Source organism: Bison bison, unplaced genomic scaffold (assembly GCF_000754665.1).
Source record: "Bison bison bison isolate TAMUID 2011002044 unplaced genomic scaffold, Bison_UMD1.0 scf7180017864155, whole genome shotgun sequence".
Classification (NCBI taxonomy): domain Eukaryota; kingdom Metazoa; phylum Chordata; class Mammalia; order Artiodactyla; family Bovidae; genus Bison; species Bison bison.
This window is the reverse complement of record NW_011494727.1, coordinates 2,274,264-2,295,191: the sequence shown is the minus strand read 5'-3', so window position 1 is coordinate 2,295,191 and position 20,928 is coordinate 2,274,264. Positions and strand designations below refer to the sequence as shown.

General features: G+C 42.4%; 1 protein-coding gene across 3 annotated transcripts in view; it reads left to right on the top strand.

The window, feature by feature from the left end:
- CRTC3 (CREB regulated transcription coactivator 3) overlaps positions 1-20,928 on the top strand; it is a 95,927-nt gene that overhangs the window by 5,659 nt on the left and 69,340 nt on the right. For 2 of the 3 annotated variants that reach the window (XM_010841068.1, XM_010841067.1), the window contains exon 1: positions 3,039-3,400. In XM_010841068.1, the coding sequence (XP_010839370.1) occupies positions 3,242-3,400 (159 nt within the window). In that variant the 5' untranslated portion in view covers positions 3,039-3,241. Of the gene's footprint in view, positions 1-3,038; positions 3,401-20,928 lie in introns of those variants that run through there. The other variant, XM_010841069.1, reaches the window with a different exon arrangement.

Sequence of the window (20,928 nt, the reverse complement as noted above, 5' to 3'; positions counted from 1 at the left end):
ATAAAAAAAAAAAAAAAAAAAAGATAACCAACCTCAACTGTATAGCACAGGAACTCTGTTCAATATTCTGTAATATCCTAAATGGGAAGAGAATTTGAAAAAGAATATATATATATTTATAAATCAATCACATTGCTGTACATCTGAATCAAGCACAACATTGTAAATCAACTATAGTCCAATATAAAATAAAAATTTTTTAGACTTTTTAAAAAATTGAAAAAAAAAGTGTTATGCCTATAGGCTAAAAGTTGCTAACTCAAGGTACCAGGTGAGGTAAAAAAATGAATGGAGGGATCAGGAAGGAGGTGGTAAATGGTCACTGATCTCAGGCCATAGGGAGGATAACAGGGTACAGTGAGGACTTGGGGAAACCAGAGAACCCAAGCCCTGTCTAAACTTCATGCCACATCTCACAGCTCCATGCCTTGTTGCCATGCAAGAATATGGGTTCAGTGTTTGTCAGATCTTTCAATCAAGAGAAGATGGAAATCCAGATTTTTGTGCCTTCTTGCAATGTTTTAAAATTTAAAACAAGTGGGTCAGTACCATGTGGGTCGAACAGAATTCTGTAGGCTAACCATGGCCTATAGCCTGATGGTCCAAGACCTCTGTCTCAGGCCACTCATTCTTTGGTCCTCATTTTCCTTGTCAGTAAGCATGATGGTATTGGAGACCATCGCTGAGGTTCTTTCTAGCTCTCTCGTTCTCAATTTCAAAAGAGGAGGGCATCAGAATTACTCAGTAGTTTAGGAGATAGCTGAAGATATCAGCACTAATGGTGTTTTGAGCAGTTGTCCCAGACCCTTACACACCACTGTCACATCTGTTCTCTGACTTTAATCCTTCCATCATCTTTGTGAAGTAGGCAGTAAAGTGATTTGTGCAACCACATGGGAATGCCAGGTTACGAAGTCAGGTCTTCCCATTCCAAATCCAGCGCTCTTTTTTACTGTGGTACAACCAGCCCTCTCTGAAAACTCTAGAAATGGGCATTTTGGTAGAGCCAGCAGATACGGGAGATGTGGGGAGGGCCTCCAGTTCAGCTGAAGGCAGATCTCTAGCTAGATCCAGAACTCAGCTTGGTTGAAGTGTCAAAGCTTTTGGGTAAGAGTTTAAACCTTTGTGAGAACTCCCTGAAGGCAGAGACTTTGGCACATGTTCATCTTAGTAAGCTGGTGCCTGGCACTGTACCCAACACACAGTTTACCATTTTTATGTAAGTGAGTAAGTGGATGGGTTGATGGAAGAAGGAATCAAAAGCTTTAGATCAAGGGGGCTGAGAATTTTGTCTAGAGAATCTCAAGGACAGAGAGTCAAATGTTTCCGGTTGAGAATGTTAAAATCAAAAGCTGAGACTTTATACTGATAACTTAGCTGATAGATGGGAAAAGCTTACCATGGCCTCCCACTAGTATTTAACTCTCAGATCTGGGTTTTGATTAATAGATTATTACCGTTTCCCTGTGCCATGTTTATGAAAAAATCAAGCACTGTGGGTATAAGGAAGCTAAAGCTGCCAAAGGGTTTTATATGATATGCCTTTATAACCTCCAGACAGATACAAGCCCTTATCTTTGGAGATACCTATTGAAATATGGAATGCTAGGCTGTCTGGCTTTCAGTGGAGTGTAATGGGTGAAGATGGAGATAAAGATGAATCAAGGTTGGATGTAAGCTGATCATTGTTGGAACTGGAAGATGAAGAGATGGGGTTTCATTATACTCATCTCTATTTTGTATGTATTTGAAAGTTTTCATAATAAATGTAAAAACAAAAAACCAGAGCACACCATAGGCTCAGCGGAGCTTTTAGTTGCTTTTCCCTGAGCTTGTGAATAGTGTGATCACTGAGGAAGAAATGGATCAAAGGAGAGGAACATGGCAGAAAGAAGAATGTGGGTTTTGAGTTTGCCATAGCTCAGGCCCCTCCACGGTGCGACCTTGGGCAGGTCTCTGACCTTCCCTAAGTCTGGGTTTCCAGGGCTATAAAAGCAGGAGCACTTGGTCTCCCTTGGTGGTTGTTGAGAGGGTGAGGGATAAAGTGGGCATAGCATCTGAGGACAGCATCTGGCTCATCTTCGGGGCTCATAGCTGGCACTTTTTATGATTATTAGGCAAAGACAGAGTAACGAAAGGGCACAACTCTGCCTCAGGGTTCCCAGCTACCCCCTTCTTCCCTACATGAATTACAAGTGCCAAGGGTTATATAACCACAGAGGTAATTTATTGTTTTAGAAACAGAACTCTCAAAGATCAAACTGGACCACTCTGGGATTTACAAGGACCGTAACCAGTTTACTGCCTTTTGAAAAATGAAGCAAGAAAGAACTTACAGAAGAAAAGCATATTAAAACAGTGGGACACCTTGTTATACCTGTTGAATTGGTCTCCTTCTTTCCCCTAATTAAGGATAATATCCCGTGTTAGTGAGTTTTTGGCCCAACAGTTTCCTCACATATACATTGGTATACCCTCTGGGAAAACATTTTGGCAGTGTGTATTGAGAGCCATCTAAAAGCCCAAACCCAAGACTTAGCAATCACTCTTTGAAATGTATTCTAAGTCAGTAATGCTGAAGAAGAAATGTTATGTAGCCATTTAAAATGCTTATATAATATCATAGAAAAAAGAGTTGTGATGTAAGCTTGCAGACTTGTGCCTATATTGTGATCACCACTGTGCAGTTGTTTTTTTTTTAAATTTTGGCTGTGCTGGGTCTTTGTTGGGGCATGCAGGCTTTTTCTAGTTATAGCGTGGGCTCAGTTGCCCTGCAGTATGTGGGATCTTAGTTTCCCAACCAGAGATCGAACCCATGTCCCCTGCACTGGAAGGAGGATGCTTAACCACTGGACCACCAGGGAAGTCCCAGTGCAGTTATTACACTTAAAAGTAAATGGAGACTGGAAAAGAGCATGGAGAAGGGAAGACAGTATGTTAGAATCATGGGCAGTGGCTTATTTTCTTTTTAAGAAATTTCTTTTATTGCTGTTAAAGATTGTGCTTGCATGCGCCGCCTCCCCCCTCCGCCCCCTGCCCCCCACACACATATGCAGTCAAAGACTGTGCAAGAAGGTCTTTGAGTCATGCCTGGGACATTTAGAACATGGATAAATTCTTTCCCTAAAATAGACGAATCAAAACCCAGAAAACCCCGGAAACTGGAAGGTTTTAAGTAGAGAAGAAATTGAAACCAAGACTTTCACTCTTGAACCATGTCGCTGCATAACACTGTACTTCGATGCTTCTTTCAGCTCTTTGCTGTCGTGTCTCAACAGCTTTGAACTCTCTCTGTCCCCAGGTTCAGTTTCAGAAGCTTCAGCAGCTGCGCCTTACACAGTACCACGGAGGATCCTTGCCCAACGTGAGCCAGCTGCGGAGCAGTGCCCCCGAGTTCCAGGTACCCGAGATGCTTGCTTCCTTCACACCTCGTGAAATCTCAGCTCCCTGGCCAGGGATCGAACCCAGGCCCTCAGCAGTGAAAGCAGAGTCCTAACTACTGGGCCACCAGGGAATTCCCAATACTTACTATACTTTCTTTGAACTGAGTGGAGTGTAAAAGAGGCAAAAATTTTCCTTGAAAAGATTAGATATGAAAGGATAAAGTTCAGTAGTGTTCTGGGAAATCCATTGTTATTCGTTTCGCAAATGGTCTAATGTAGCAGTGGAAATACACTGTGAGCTACATACATCAGTTAAACATTCCTTCATTTAAACCGTGTTAAAGAGAAAGAAATCAGTGTAATTAATTTTAATATTGCTTAAATAATTTCAATAATTATTTGACCCAGTCTATCCAGAATAATATTATTTCAACATATAATCAGTATTAAAAAATTAATGAGATATTTCATCATCTTCTTTTTTTAAATGAAGTCTTTGAAATCTCATGTGTATTTTGCACTTAAAGCATATCTTAATTTTTACCAGTTATGTTTCACCACCTTTATGTGACTGGCTTCCACTGTATCAGACAGGACAAATCTATGGCACAGATAAGTGGTCAATATTTTGTTTAGAGGAGTAGCGTCACAGAGTGCTTTAATCACTCATGTTATTGAAAGCCTTATTCAAAACAATGTGGAATCAGTGATTTAGACAATGGTATATGATATTGTTGTTGAAATCTGTATTAGATTTAGGTATCGAGAAGGTAATGGCAACCCACTCCAGTACTCTTGCCTGGAGAATCCCATGGATGGAGGAGCCTGGTAGGCTACAGTCCATGGGGTCGCTAAGAGTTGGGCATGACTGAGCGACTTCACTTTAACTTTTCACTTTCATGCATTGGAGAAGGAAATGGCAACCCACTCCAGTGTTCTTGCCTGGAGAATCCCAGGGACGGGGGAGCCTGGTGAGCTGCCGTCTATGGGGTCGCACAGAGTTGGACATGACTGAAGCGACTTAGCAGCAGCAGTCTCTGAAAAATTAGGAGCCTGACATTTTCGTTAACACAATTTAAGATTAAGTGTTAAATCTGAGATATAAACTTTAAAATGAAGTATAACTGTATTCATTTAGATGCCTCTCTATTTTAAAAGTACTGTCTTCTTTCTCTGTGGTGAAATCTGGTTCACTTGTTTGATGATGTCCCGTAAAGCAGAAGTAATATTATTTAAACGGAGGCTTCCATTTGAGAGTGCTGATAGAAACTCTTAAGTATGAGGTGGAAAAAGTACTCTGTGAACCGGTTTGTGCCTTAGTACACTGGAATCTTGTCTTGAGTATAATGACTTTGGAATCTCACCATAATAAGGCCTGCGTTAGAAAGCCACTTCTAGCAGTCAAGCTATCTTACATCTTGGCCTATTGGGTCATTCAGTATCCAAATAAATTAGATCTCTACTTTATGCTGGAGTTCGTGCTTCAGAAAATAGGCCATCGCTAAGGGGTACTGGGTTTGAGATTCCAATTTTGTGGTACTTTCCTGTCAGCCTTGGAGGAATACAGAACGAACTGTAGTGTCCCTCCCCTGGTATATTGGATGAGATAAAGTGACAGGCCCTGGGCTCCCCAGGATTCTTTCTCTGAGTAATTTCTAAACTTTGAAGCAATTGCAAACTTACAGAAAAGTTGGGAGTACAGTAAAAATAGCTCTGTTTTCCCCCTTGAGAATAAGTTGCTGATCTCATGCCCTGTCAGCCCCAAATACTGGACCATGTATATTTCCCACCAGCAAGGCTATTGTTCTACATGAGCTGAATAGAGCCGTGAAATCAGGAAATTAACAGTGATGTGTTACTACCATTTGACAAGCTTGGGCACCTTCAGGGTGGTATGGCTGTGGACACATTATTGATATTTGATCCTGAGACCCCATTCAGGTTTCCCCTAGATGTCCCTTTACTGTCCTTGACAGCAAAAGGATAGAGTTCAGAGCACATACATTGTCTTTAGCCCCTTCTGGACAATTTTTCCGTCTTTTATTTATGACATTAAAAAAATCATTTTTGAATTGTGTGACCTTGCCACTTCTGAAGGTCGCAAGCCAGTTCTTTTGCAGAATATCCCTCGATTGGGGTTTGTCTGATGTTTCTTCAAGATTAGATTTAGATTATGCGTCTTTGGCAGGAATAGCCAAAATTGATTTTAATTTTGTATCCAGTGAAGTGGGGGATTTTTCATTTGCATGATGTTCACTTTTATCACTTAATTCAGGTGGTGTTTGTCAGTCTTCTCCACTCTAAAGTTACTCTTCTTTGTAATTAATATGTATTTCGTGAGGAGGTAATTTATCTGGATTCTCATCACACTTTCAATTTATACATTTATTTATTTCTACATATTTATATGGTTTAGTGATTTCTTATATTATCCGATGGGTTGTAATCTCTAACTATTACTGGTATTTTGGTCCTCACATTTTCCCTGATTAGGCTGATAGGAGCCCCTTCCCAAGAGACTTGTCAAACTGAGAAAAAAAGGGAATCCCAGAAGCATAAATTATTTTTAAGCCAACAGTTTTAGGGTTTAATTTGTATACAGTACAAGTAGCAAGGGGGGACTAGCCTCTAGTTGCAGTGCGTGGGCTTCTCGTTGCGGTGCTTTCTCTCGTGGCGTATGGTGTCTAGAGCTCATGGGCTTATGCTATGTGTGGGCTCAGTAGTTTCGGCTCTCCGGCTCTCTGGCTCTAGAGCACGGGCTCAGTGGTTGTGGCATATGGGCTTAGTTGCTCTGAGGCACATGGGATCTTCTCAGATCAGGAATTGAACCCGTGTCTCCCGCGTTGGCAGGCAGATTCTTTACCACTGAGTCACCAGGGAAGCCCTGACCTCTCTATGATTCACAGTTTTACATTGTATAATTACCACCACAATCCAAGTTAAGAACAGTTTCATCATCCTGCAAAAGTTCCCTTAACATCCCTTTGTAATCTGTTTCCATCCCCACCTCCTGCCTCTGGAACCACTTATCTGCAGTTTTGCCTCTTGCAGAGTGTCCTCCACATGGAATCAGAAGCAGAATTTGTTGACATAGAAATTGCATTTGAGACTCACTCACCCCTATTGTAGCATGTATGTGTTTCTTAGAGCTGCCATAGCAAAATACCACCAACTAGGTGGCTTACATTTTAAACAACAGAAATTGATTCTGTCACAGTTCTGAGGCTGAAAGTCTGAAGTCAAGTCCATAAGGCTATACTCTCTGGGGACTCCAGGGAAGACTCTATCTCCTCATCTCCTCCGAGCGTCTCTTGGCTGCCGCCAGCCCTGGGTGTCCCTTGGCTTGGGTGCTGTCACTGCACTCTTGGCCTCTATTCCATATGGCCTTTCCTGTTTGCCTGTGTTCGAATACTCCCTTCCTTCTCTTATAAAGACACCACCCTAATCCAGTATAACCTCAATGGCACCCCACTCCAGTACTCTCGCCTGGAAAATCCCATGGACGGAGGAGCCTGGTAGGCTGCAGTCCATGGGGTCGTGAAGAGTCGGACACGACTGAGCGACTTCACTTTCACTTTTCACTTTCATGCATTGGAGAAGGAAATGGCAACCCACTCCAGTGTTCTTGCCTGGAGAATCCCAGGGACGGGGGAGCCTGGTGGGCTGCTGTCTCTGGGGTTGCGTAGAGTCGGACACGACTGAAGCAACTTAGCAGCAGCAGCAATGTGTTTGCATCTGCAAAGATTCTCTTCCCAAATAAATCACATTCACAGGTATTTGGGGTTATGACTTGAACAGATCTTCTTGGAGGAACATGATTCAGCCCACTACACTGTAGTTATCAGTTGTTGTTTAGTCGCGGAGTTGTGTCCGTGTGTCTTTTGTGACCCCACGGACTGTAGCCCACCAGGCTCCTCTGTCCATGGGATTTCTCAGGCAAGAATACTGGAGTGGATTGCCATTTCCTTTTCCAGGGGATGGTCCCAACTCAGGGATGGAACCCGAGTACCCTGCGTTGGCAGGCGGATTCTTTACCACTGAGCCACCAGGGGAGCCCAGTTATCAATACTTGGTTCTGTCTGTGGCTGAGTAGTATTCCACTGGAGGGAGAGACTATAATTTGTTTATCCATTCATCACTTGGTGAGCACTTGGATGGTTTCCACCTTGGGGAAGTTGTGAGTGAAAATACTCACATCCAGCTTTTGTGTGAACACCTCGTGGCAGAACTTTTGGATCAAACGTAAGTGTGTGTTTACCTTTGTGAAAGACTGCCAAACTACTGTACACAGTGGCTGTACCATTTCACATTCCTGCCAGCAAGGTTCCAGAGACTCTGCACTCTCTCCAGCCCTTGGTATTTCAGTTTATTTATCTTTTTAATTATGATTAAAAAAGCACAACACAAAGCTTATCATCATCACCATTTTTAAGTGTGCAGTTGAGTAGTGTGGAACATATACACGTTGTGGTGCAGCCAATCTCCTGAACATTTTCATCTTATAAAACTGGAACTCCATACCCGTTAAACAGCAACTCTATTCCTTCATTCTCCAGCCTCTGGCAACCACTGTTCTACTTCTGTCTCTATGACTCTGACCACTCTAGGTACATTATATAAGTGAAGTCATATAATACTTGTCTTTTTGTGACTGGCTCATTTAGCATAATGCCCTTGAGGCTCATTCATATTGCAGCATGTGACAGGATTTCCTTCCTGTTCAAGGTTGAATAACACTTCATTGTATACATATGCCACATTTTGTTTACCCATTCATCTACTGATGGACACTTGGGTTGCTTCTACATCTTGGCTGTTATGAATAATGCTACTATGAACATGGGTATGCAAACACCTCTGTGAGATCCTGCTTTGAATTCTTTCTGATGCATACCCAGAAGTGGGATTGCTGAATCACATGCTAATCCCATTTTTAATGGTTTGAGGGACCCCCATACTGTTTTCTACAGTGGCTACAGCATTTTGCATTCCTGCCAACAGTGTACAAAGGTTCCAGTTTCTCCACATTGTTGTTACTATTTGCTGGTTTTATTTTATTTTATTTTTTTTTGATAACAGCAGCAGCAGCAGCATCCTAGTGGGTGTGAGGTGGTAGTGTATCAGTTTTAAAAAGTTGATCATTCTAGTACATGTGTAGTGGTATTTCATTGTAGTTTTAATTTGCATTTTTCTAATGACTTAAGAGGGCATGGCAACCTACTCCAATATTCTTGCCTGGGAAATCCCATAGACAGAGAAGCCTGGCAGGCTATAGTCCATGGGATTGCAAAGAGTCAGACACGACTGAAGTGACTTAGCATGCACAGTACTCGATGACTTACGATATTGAGCATCTTTTTGTATGCTTATTGCCATTCTTATCTCTTCTTTGAAGAAGTGTCTGTTTAAATTTTTTGCCCAGTTTTAAAAAGGAGTTTTCTTATTATTATTATTAAATAGTTAGAGTTCTTTATTTTGGATACCTTTTCTTCAATAGATATGTATTTGACAGTTTGTCCTGATCTGTGGGTTATCTTAATTTTATTTTATTTGGTTATTTTATGTGGGTTATTTTAATTTTCTTAAAGTTTTGAAGAGCATAAGTTTTACATTTTGATGAGGTCCAGTTTATCAAAATTTGTTCTTTTATGATTTATCTTTTACATTTTATCTAAGACTTCTTTGTTTAATTCAGAGTCAGAAAGATTTTTTTTTCCAATGTGTTCTTCAGAAGTTTTATAGTTTTAGGTTTTATACTTCAGTAATTTCAAGTTAATTTTTTTAATGTGATGCAAAGAGTGGGTTGGAGGGCTCTTTTTGCATATGGATGTCGAGTTGTTGAGCATCATTTGTTGAGAAGACTTTCCTTTCCCTACTGAATCTGCCTTGGCATCTTTTAATATTTTTATTTACTTATTTATTTGACTGCACTGGATCTTAGTTGCAGCATTGAGATCTTCCTTCTTCCTTGCTACATGCAGGATCTTTAGTTGGGTCATGTGAACTCTTAGTTTTGGCATGTGGGATCTAGTTCCCTGACCAGGGATCAGACTTGGGGCCCTGCATTGGGAGTGCAGAGTCTGAGCCACTGGAAGTCCCACTTTGGCTCCTTTGTTGAAAATCAATTGACCATATATGTGTGGGTCTGTTTTTGGACTCTGTCTTCTGTTCCACTGGTCTCAATGCCCATCATTTCGCTAATATCACACTGTTTTGATTGCTGTACCTTTACAGGAAGACTTGAAAACAGGTAACAGGAGTCCTTTAGCTTTGGTCTTTTTCAAAATTTTTTTGCTTATTTTAGTTCCTTTGCTTATCCATAGAATTTTAGACTCAGCTTATTGACTTCTACAGAAAGGCCTGCTTGGATTTTAATTGGGATTTCATTGAATCTATAATGATGGTGAATCTAAAACTGATGTTTTAATACTGAGTCTTCTAATCCATGAACATGGTACAGAAGCAGAGGTTCTTGAGTCAAGTATTATTTAAACACATTCCACTTCCTTTTTGTTTATAGATGCTTTTGGAGTTTACAGAATGTTTTCACTTCTACTGTTCTACTTGCTCTTGCATACATTAGTTGGTAAGCATGCTGCTGCTGCTGCTAAGTCACTTCAGTTGTGTCCGACTCTGTGTGACCCCATAGACAGCAGCCCACCAGGCTCCCCTGTCCCTGGGATTCTCCAGGCAAGAACACTGGAGTGGGTTGCCATTTCCTTCTCCAATGCATGAAAATGAAAAGTGAAGTCGCTCAGTTGTGTCCGACTCTTAGCGACACCATGGACTGTAGCCTACCAGGCTCCTCCGCCCATGGGATTTTCCAGGCAAGAGTACTGGAGTGGGTTGCCATTGCCTTCTCCAGTTGGTAAGCATAGTACTGTGTTAATATTGGTTAAAGACTAATTTTCTATTCTAATGGAGGATCTGAAAGTATACTCTTCATCTAATCCATTGGGCTCTTGTTTGGAGAACACAGACTTACCTGATGAGTAAACCAAAGTAAGCTTTTCAGGCTATGTTCTGATAGCCCTTAGCAAGAGGCAGGTCATCAGTCAGGAATGGGTAGGGTCACAGCCCTCCCGTTTCTGGGCAGGGCCTGGCTTGTGTACATGGAAGGCAGAGAGAGGAACTGAGTGTTGTCCTCTCTCTGAGGGTCAGGGGAGGGCCAGCTGGTCTCTGGCGTGTTTCAGCCCGCATGACAGCCAGGGCCTCTGTTGACTGTGCAGCCTGATTGTCAGGCAGCTACAGAGAGACACAGAGGACATCTATTTGTATAGCACTCTCTGGGTGCAACTGTCCTTTCCTAACCTTCACATAACTCATCTAGTTCTTTCAAACTGTGTCACTAAAAACTAATCACACGTTTGACATTTCTGACTTCTTTAAAAAAAGTTGGGTCATCTTATTTGTAACTGAGAGTTTATAAGATCTAACTAATTTAGGAAACAGTCTGATGGGAGAAAACCCTGTTGCAGGCAGCAAGATGTGGGCCAGATGTGGAACCTGATTTTTCTGAGACCCACTCCCAATACACAGGGGTGTAGTGAGGCCCAGAGTCCCTGTAGCAAGTATGTAGGAGAAACCGAAATTACAAATCCTGGTTCCATGTTAATGGCTTTCCATTGCTGCATTTCCTTTAAAATTTTTATAAGATTCTTTCAAAAATGATTGACAGAAGATTTATTGGTTGAATTGAAACAAATGGAAGACTTAAGTAGCAACATGAACCTTAAAATGCTACTAATAATAGCCAGCATTTGTTGAGTGTGGGCTGTGTGCCAGACACTGCATTAAGCCCACTACAAAGATTATTTCTTTTCACAAAAACCAATTGGAGTTGGTATATGTTTTTGGTAGTTGTCAAAGCATTCTTTGAGTCCTATGTGATAAAATAACATAGCAACAAATTACAGTTTTGAGACAGAAAGTTTATATTTATCACTTTTGACTTCCTTTTTTCCCCCCTGTGCTCTTCCCATTCTCCCCACCCTGCCAAGACCTGTGCTGTCCAATATGCTAGTCACTGCTGTGCTGTGCTTAGTCGCTCAGTCATGTCCAACTCTTTGCTACCCCATGGACTATAACCCACCAGGCTCCTCTGTCAATGGGGATTCTCCAGGCAAGAATACTGAAGTGGGTTACCATGTCCTTCTCCAGGGGATCTTCCCAACCCAGGGATCAAGCCCACGTCTCCTGCATTGCAGGCGGATTCTTTACCATCTGAGCCACCAGGGAAGCCTAAGAATACTGGAATGGGTAGTCTATCCCTTCTCCAGGGGGTCTTCCTGACCCAGGAATTGAACCGGGGACTCCTACATTGCAGGCAGATTCTTTACCAGCTGAGCTACCAGGGAGGCCCATGGTAGTCACTAGCCATATTTAAATCTTTAATTAAGGTGAAATAAAATAAAGCACAGCGGAAGATTCACTTTCTCAGTCACACAAGCCATCCTTCCAGTCTCAGTAGGCGCACATGGGGGTGGCCACTCCTGCGGTCGGCACTCCTAGGTTAAGGCTGCGCGTGCCCTGAACACCCAGTGCTTTCAGATGGTCTGTGCTCCCTCCTTTCCTTCAGCAGCCAGTCAGGTCACTGTGTCTTGGCTAAAGTGCTTGTTTGGATTATAATAAAAGTGTTCTGGGGCAGTTCTCAGTGGTTAGGACCTCACGCTTTCACTCCCGAGGGCATAATTCCATTCCTGGTTGGGGAACTAAGATCCTGCAAGCCAGTAGTGTGGCCAAATAAATAAATAAATATATAGATATATTCTGATTAAATTTATATAAAAATTTTTGAATGGACCTGGATATTATTACACTAAGTAGCAATAAGTCAGACAAAGAAAAATACCATATGATATCACTTATATGTGGAATCTAAAATATGATACAAATGAACTTATTTACAAAACAGAAATAGACTCCCAGACTTAGAAAACAAACTTATGGTTACCAGTGGGGAGAAGGAGTTGGGGAGAGATAAATTAGGAGTGTGGGATTAACAGATACAAACTACTGTATATAAAATAGATGAACAACAAAGTCCTACTGTGTAGCACAGGGAACTTTTATTCAGTATCCCCTAGTAAACCATAAAGGACAAGGATATGAGAAAAATGCGCATATGTATAACTGAATCATTTTACTGCCCACCAGAAACTTAACACAACATTGTAAATCAACTGTATTTCAATTTAAAAAATAAAAAATGTTAACTTCCACTTCACTACTCTGAGGCACATGCATTTTGGAAGAGGGTACCTGAAAAAATCACGCATCTCCAGTTGGCAGAATTCCACACAATAAATGGTGGTGGTTAATCTGAAAGGCTGTGCAGAAGGGCTTATCCTTAAATTATGGAATGCACACACACACACACACACACACACACACACACGCTGGTGGGCGTCTGAACGAACAAACTGACGTGTGAGGCCTTTGTGTTCTCCTGCTCCTTCCCTCCTCTAAGAGAGGATTAACTACTCTTCTTTTTCTCTTCTCACTAATTGATAGATAATCAATAAATACATTCATAAATTTCTTGCAACCACTGTGGTGGCAGAAACGTATTTCTGTATGAAGCTTAGGAAGCATGGAAATGGGTGAGCTGGCCTCTCTGCAGAAGACTGTAGCCCAGTTGGTGATGGGTGAACCCGCTCAGCTTTGGCCCTGAGGTCTGGGCAGCCTGCACGCGGCCACTGCCCCTCACTGAAGGACGGCTGCTATGCCTTCGTTCCATGATCGTGGACTCTCAGAGACGATCCCAAAATAGTTAGGGCTTGAGTCATGGATGAGAGTCTCCACAGAGACCTCAGAACAGTCTCTCTTGTGCCTTCAGATGGTCTTCAGAAATTCTATCTATCTCTACCTTCAGCTCCCTCTGAGAGCTGACAGTATCTGCTGACCCTCTCCCACCTCATTCTCCCTTCTCCTGAAGTCATGGCAGCAGCTTGCAAGGTGAACTTGCCCTGAGCCTCTGCCTCCGTTAGGTCCTGGGCAGGAGTAGGCTGTGGTGTGCTGAAGAGTGTGGCTTGGGTGTCCAAGCTCTGGCTCCACTGCTCTTTTGATCTGTGATCCTTGGCTTTCCCTCAGCCTCTCTAAGCTTTTTTTTTTTTTTTTTTGGTATGTAAAGTATAATCATAATTATCCATAAGGTAATCTGAGATCGTGGGAGGCATGGAAGCATGGACTGAGGGATTTGGGAGCTGGACTGAGTTAAGGGAACTAGGGTGTAAAGATAACTGATTCCTTCCCAAGCCGCTAACTAAATTCTGTTTATGTATGCTCGTTCGTCATAGTTTGTGGCTTCTGTGGCAGTCATCTCTCAGAACTTAAAAGTGAGAGGGAATTTTGTTCCCAAGGTCATAAACCTTAGCTAGTGCTGCACTTGGGCACAGCATGCTCTCTGCCAGCCCTGAAACAATACCCTTTTATACAAATACTATTAGTTAATAATAGAGAGGGCAGTGACCTTGGTCTTCTGCGTGAGATTTAGAAGACCACATTTATAGATTATTTTATCATGCGTTATTTCCAAGAAAGATTTTCACCGATTGCTAGTATCTGTCTTATGTCTTAGTTTCTTTTCCAGCAAACGATAGTTTTCTGAATTTGTCACTAAACTTTGTTTAGGAGTCTGTACCCCCCAAACTACATGCACTTTGCAACTGTAATTTTTTCCCCGCTGTCTATCTCTGTGCTTGATTAGCTGCCTGTTTTGCCTTTGCTTTTGACTTCAATGAGAAGTTCTTCTCTTCTGCCCAAGGAAATAGTGAGAAGCCCAGAAAGCTAGGGGCTTACTTAATAGCTTTGGAATGTGCCTCTGTCCCAAAATAGGAACTGTGACCAAGAATATGGTTGTCATATTTTTAATACAGAGTCGTGTAGTGCTTTCCCCCCTTTTTGTCTAACCATACATGTTGAGTAGAAAACTTACAGAATGAGGGAGAAAAGTAGGCAACTCATGAATCTCTAGTCACTCAGAGTAGAGGTCTTTGATATTATGCTAGGGGCAAGGAAACACTGGCCCCACACCCTGAATCGGGAGCATCTGCCTCCGTGAGAACTTGAACGAGAAACCTGGAGTACAGCCACATTCATTCTGCCCTTCACGTGCTCCCAGCTGTTCCTGTAGTGGAGGGTAAGGATGAGCGTGGATACCCCAGACAGTGCTTCCGAGACTGAGCTGTGTTCCATTAATTTAAAATTTTTTATGCCAGATAATACTGGAAGAGATGGGAACTTCTCCTGAGAAGTCCACCTGTTAGATAAAATCAGGGGTCTGCTTCAAAAGAAATTCTGAGGACTAGAGTGCCTGACATTTTGTTGTTACTGTTTTTCAGATGCTAAGTTGTGTCTGACTCTTTGCGACCCCATGAACTGCAGCACACCAGGCTTCCCTGTCCCTCACTATCTCCTAGAGTTTGCTCAGATCCATGTCCATTGAGTCGATGATGCCACCCAACCGTCTCATCCTCTGTCGTCCCCTTCTCCTCCTGCCTTCAGTCTTTCCCAGCATCAGGGTCTTTTCCAGTGAGTCAGCCCTTCACATCAGGTGGCCAAAGTATTGGAGCTTCAGCTTTAGCATCAGTCTTTGCAATGAATATTCAGGGTTGATTTCCTTTAGGATTGACTGCTTTGATCTCCTTGCAAAGGACTCTCAAGAGTCTTCTCCAGCACCACAGTTCAGAAGCATTTTGCTTTAGAATAAAAGCTTTAGTGCCACACATAGGCTGCCTAGCATGATGGCCAAAAGGTCATGAGTTCAAATCCTGCCTCTGCCGCTTTCCAGCCAGGTGACATGGGACAGATTACTAACATCTCAGCCTCAGCTTCATCATCTGTAAAGTGAGGGTGGTGGCAGGGCCCATGTCAGAGTTTTGTCGTGAGGAATGGATGAGTTAATACATAGGACACTGTCAGAGCAGTGCCTGGCACGAGGTGAGCCTTTGGAGGTCTTTCCTCTTGTTGTTGGCTTTGTTCCTACCCTCTACTCCCACCCTGCTGTTCCTACCACTGTAATTACTTCTACCACCTCATCTGTGGCCACCTCTGTGGGCACTACTGCCTCTAGGGCTTTGGCATCTGCCTGGCTTGAGTTCTAGCTCTGCCACTGTTTAAGTCCAAAAGCCTCCATGTCTGCATTTGCAACATAGGGGTGTTATGAGTGTCCTTCCCAGGGGCCTGGTAAAGATGACCTCAGGGTGTCATGCAGGTAGGGCTTGTTGCTGTCTTATTTTACTGCGACAGCTTGAAGCCAAGGTGTCACCCACACAGTGCTGGGCTCTGTGGTGAGTTCCAAGTACTTTGTTCTTGTTAATAAGCTGCCAGTGCTTGAGAATTGACACGACTGAAGTGAGTTAGCAGCAGCAGCAGCAGCTCGAAAATTATTTTTAAAAAGTAATTGGAACTAAGTCAGGTTATCCTCATGTAGCATTGCTGTTTGCTTGCATATTGAGAAATGGGCAGGTGCTTGGAGGGTGGGGACACCCAGAGTACACCTGCTGGACTATGGGTCCTGCATTTGAAAGTTGAGAGCTTTGTGTGAAGCAAAAAGCAGGTGCGAGAGCCATGGGTCTGGGGTGCTGGCCCTTCTGTCACAGAGAGTCCTGTCCACAGTCTTGCACATTCATGCTCCTCCACAGGGCAAATCCCTGTTCCTGCTGCTTGTCAGACCAAAGTGCCATCCTCCCCAAATCCAGCCATTTTTATCCTGTCCAGACATGTGTGGGTGTGCAAAGTCGCTCTGTCGTGTCTGACTCTGTGACCCCCATGGACTGTAGCCCACTGGTCTCCTTCTCGCCGTGGTGTTATTCCAGCAAGAATACTAGAATGGGTCACCATTGTTATTCTGTCCAAACATACGTGTGTGCTCAGCCGCTGAGTAGTATCTGACTCTTTGTGACCCTATGGACTGTAGCCCGCCTGGCTCCTCTGTCCGTGGGATTATCCCAGCAAGAATACTAGAGTGGGTAGCCAGTTTCTTCTCCAGCCAAACATGTAGATACTGAGGAAATACTTGTTTGGACTCTGAAAATCACTTTCCATATACATTAAACAGCTACTATGACTTGGTGTGACTTTACCCATTAATAAATATTGACTGAGTGCCTGTTAAGAGTCAAAGATAACTGTCCACTTAGGAAGCTTATAATCAAGTTTGAGAGACAGGTTGTGTACACAAGAACTTGAGCAGAAAAGCATTGACTCTAGTTTCTTTTTCTTTTTTAGCTTCCATTTTAAACTTTTATATTAAAAAAAAGTAACACATTGCGTTTTTTTTACAGCTTGTTCCCTAATTCTTTGTGGTTCCTTGAAAAGTGATATATACTAATTGTATAAAATATAGAAAATATGTAAAAAATGAAAAAGGAACAGAAAAAGTTATCTGTATCTCATCAACTAGAAGTCTCCTTTTGAATGTTTTATTTTAGTTATTTTTCATGCATCTTTTATAGGTGGTATCATTCTCTGTATTTATAACCTTTGAAGAAAATTTCAACCATTATGTAATCATTATTTCCCTAAGTTATTAAGATACTTTATAATTTTAATAGCTAAATAATATTTCATCACAAATGACATAATTTATAAGCACTTTCCGTATATTTTGGATATTTTGATTGATTCTGAGTTTTCTTTATTACACATCATACAGTAATAAACATCTTTGTGTATGAGTCATCTGTGTTTCTGAAACATAGATTCCCATAGGAAGAATATTCAAGGAGTAGAAATATTTGTAAGGTTATTAATACATGTGGCTTTGTTGCTGTTTTGTAAATATCAAAGATATTTAACCTAACAAAAATTTTGACTCTGATTTGAATATTTATTGCCTTAGCCAAAATATTCATTACCTTAGGTCCTTAGCCTTTGCAGATCTTACGTTCCAAGTATTGACTGTTCAAGAATGACTCCAAAGGGGGGGAATAAAACTATATAGACACATATATACGTGTATATATATATACACGTATATATATGTGTGTGTGTGTGTGTATATATATATATATATCTGAATCACTACTATACACCAGAAACTAATACAACATCGTAAATCCGCTGTATTTCAATTTAAAAAAACTAAAAAAAAAAAAAGGAATGACTCCAGAGTTCATGACATAAGAAGTCTGCATATCTACTGAAGCACAAAACTTAATCACATGGACCTTGAGGGGCCATGAGTTGAGCCCCTTGCCTAGTGAGTGACCAAGGCTGCTTAGCACATGTTTCACTGGGGCTTCATGGTTCTTTCTGCAACACCTCTGGTATGTTGCTTTAAAAATTAATTTTTTTTAAGTGTAGAGAACTTCTGTGAAAACTGAAAAAGCCATTAATTTATAGTATACAAGTATGCAAAGAAAATCTATGATCATCAGAGAAATGTGACTCAAGAAAAAAACAAGTTTGTACAATTATTTCCATATTAGAAAAATGAAGATTTTCTTTCCAATTGTTTACCAGTGTTTATTAATCTGTCAGTCATAGAAAACAAATACAATTTCTTGTTTAGTGCCTACTGAAGAAATTTTTCTCTTTATAATAAGTCGTGAAATGGTTATATGTATCTTTATGACAAAATAAGAAAATACATTCATGAAATCATCAGACAGTAAGCTGCAACAGCTCAACAGACATTATCCCCCTTGCATTAATTCTAAAAGTTCTTTGTATTTTGGTGGGAATGTCTTATACTCTAGCTAGGAGAGACAATATGTGGAAAACAATTTAATCAGTGTCTAGGAAGGAGTCAGAGAGCACTCTTAGCAAAAGAGACACTGCTTAGACCAATCACAGGTTAAGCTCTGCTTAACCTAATACCTCTGAGTGGAGCCACCCACCTGCCAGGCTCCAGCATCATCATCTAGAGCAGCTTCCCCTGCTCCCTTTGTCTGAACTGTTCCCCTTCAAGTTGCTTTCTGTCCTCTTGGTGACGAGGGGGTGGCAGTTAGTTCCTATCTCGCCCCCAGCGTGTTTCTTGCTCTGATTTCCCAGTCCCTTGGCAAACTGTCACCCCCAGCTCTTCCCATCCCAGGAGCTGCCTTTTCTTCGCTCCCTTCTGCAAGGTCTCAGACACGTATGAAAGGAGAGACTCATGTTTCTGCATGCCCGGACCTTTCACATAGTGACCTGGCTCCATGGCCCTGCCCAGTGTGTTAAAGGCCTGGAGTCAGTCTATGATGGGCCAGCATCACCCTGATGATGCAGCTGAGCACAGATATGGAGTCAGGTCTATCTGGTTTCTGGTTCCCGGTGTGGGCTCCTTCCCCAGGCTCCGGAGGCCACGTGACGCCTGATCAGCCAGCCTTCTCACCATCCCTGAGGCCCAGAGAGAGAAGCAGATGGACTGGGGCTGCCTCTCACCCTGTAATTTGGCTGCAAGTCACCATCGTTGGCCTCCTGCCTCAGCTCTGATAACTGGACTCCTGTCTGGTTCGATTGCCAGGATCCCATGGTAACCTGCTTCGTATCCCTGGGCCTCCCTCCCGCAGACTGAAGTCCTGCCCTGAGACGGTGACCGTGGCTCTTGGCTGATGTCAGCCACCCCTCTCACTGGATCCCCGTGCCCTAGATTTCTCATTGTTCCAAAGGGCCTGCAGTCAGGAAGCCTCTGTTCTGGACTCTTATCTCAGCAATGGCAACTCTGCCGTCCCAGTTACTCAGGCCAAAACCTTGGGCTCATCCTGAACTCCTCCCGTTCTCTCTCATCTCACGTCTGAGCCTTCAGCAAATTCTTGGTCCTACATGAAACATGTATCCCGCCTCTGCCTCCTCTGATCTGCACCTGTATCATTCCTGCCCTGGATTCTTACAAAGAACCTCCCGACTGGTATCCCGGCTTCTGCCTTATCGCTTTTCAGTTACTCTCAGCTCTGCCATTTGAGTGACCCTGTGAAAAAATGAGCCAGGTTCTGTCACTTCTGTTTTTGGAGTCCTCCGTGGCTTTCCGTCTCACAGCGTAAAACCAGTGTGAAGCACAGTCCCTGCACCGTAAGGCCCTTCCCCTCTCTGCTCTCACCTGCTACATGTCTGTCCAGCACCCTTCTCACCACTCTCTCCACTCTGGCTCTTTTCTCTGCTCCCCAAACCCTCCCTTGGACCTCACTGCCAGGAATGCTCTTCCCCCAGATATCTTTTTTTTTTGGCCGTGCTGGGTCTCTGTTGTAGCACTTGGGCTTCTCTAGTTGCAGTGTGTGGGCTTAGTTGCTCCAAGGCACGTGAGATCTTAGTTCTCCTACCAGGGATCGAACTTGCATCCCCTGCATTGGAAGGCAGACTTTTTAAAAATTTATTTATCTTTAATATTGAAGGATAATCACTTTACAATATTGGGTTGGTTTCTGCCATACAACAACAACAATCAGCCATAAGTGTACATACATTCCCTCCCTCTTGAACCTTCCCCCCCAAACCCACCCCTTTTTTGATTGTCACAGAGCACAGAGTTTGAGCTCCCTACATCATACGGCAAACTCCCACTGTCTATGTATGTTACATATGGTAATGTCTGCGTTTCACTGTTACTCTCTCAATTCTTTCCCCCACTCCTTCCCCAGCTGTGTCCACAAGTCTGCTCTCTCTGGCTGCGTCTCCATCGATGCCCTGCAGATAGGTGCGTCAGTACCATCTTTCTAGATTCCGTGTGTATGCTATATGGTATTTGTCTTTCTCTTTCTGACTTACTTCACTCTGTATAGTAGGCTCTAGGTTCATCTACCTCATTGGAACTGACTCAAGTGGAAGGTGAATTCTTAACCACTGACCATCAGGAAAGTGTGCCCTTCCTCTCTCAGATACCCAAATGGCTTCCTTCCCCCTGGTCTTAGCTCTTTATTCAGATATCTCTCTTCGGTGAGGCCTTCCCTCCTTAAAATCATAACCCCACCCTACTCTCTTGTTTCATTATTTTTCTTCTAATCACTATCCCACATGCTATGTATTTCTGTTTATTCATCTTTTTTTTTTTTTTTCTGTTTCCTCCATTGGAATGTAAGCTCCATGAAATCAAGGGCACTTTGGTTCACTGCTATATCTCCAAAGTCTGAAACAGTGTCTGGTCAGGGTATGAATTCATTAAATTATCTGTTGAAAGAATGAATCAGGTAGTTGAATGTTTGCCATGTGTCAGCACTGTTCCAAGCATTTTATATGAACATTATCTCATTTAATTCTCATGATTACCTATGTGATGGTACTTTTGTGAATCCCATTTTGCCGATGAGAAAACTGAGTCTAATGAGAGAGGTTAAGTGACTTGACCAAGAGGATCTGACCACACACAAAACATTGGTTAGGACAGTGTGTTAGAATGAATGCTTCTTTTTACTAAACGAATCTGCATTCAAGTCCAGCTCTGTCGGTTATTGGTTGAGTTAAAACCTCTGTTGAGCGTCAGTTTTCTCAGATACAAAATATGGACAATGATTCTACCTCTCAGGTAGCAGGACTGCATGAGATCATGGGTATGTGATTTTCGTGTATTTTTTCCTGATGACTGGTAAGGTTGACATTTTTTCTTTTTTTTTTTTTTTTTCTCTCCCTT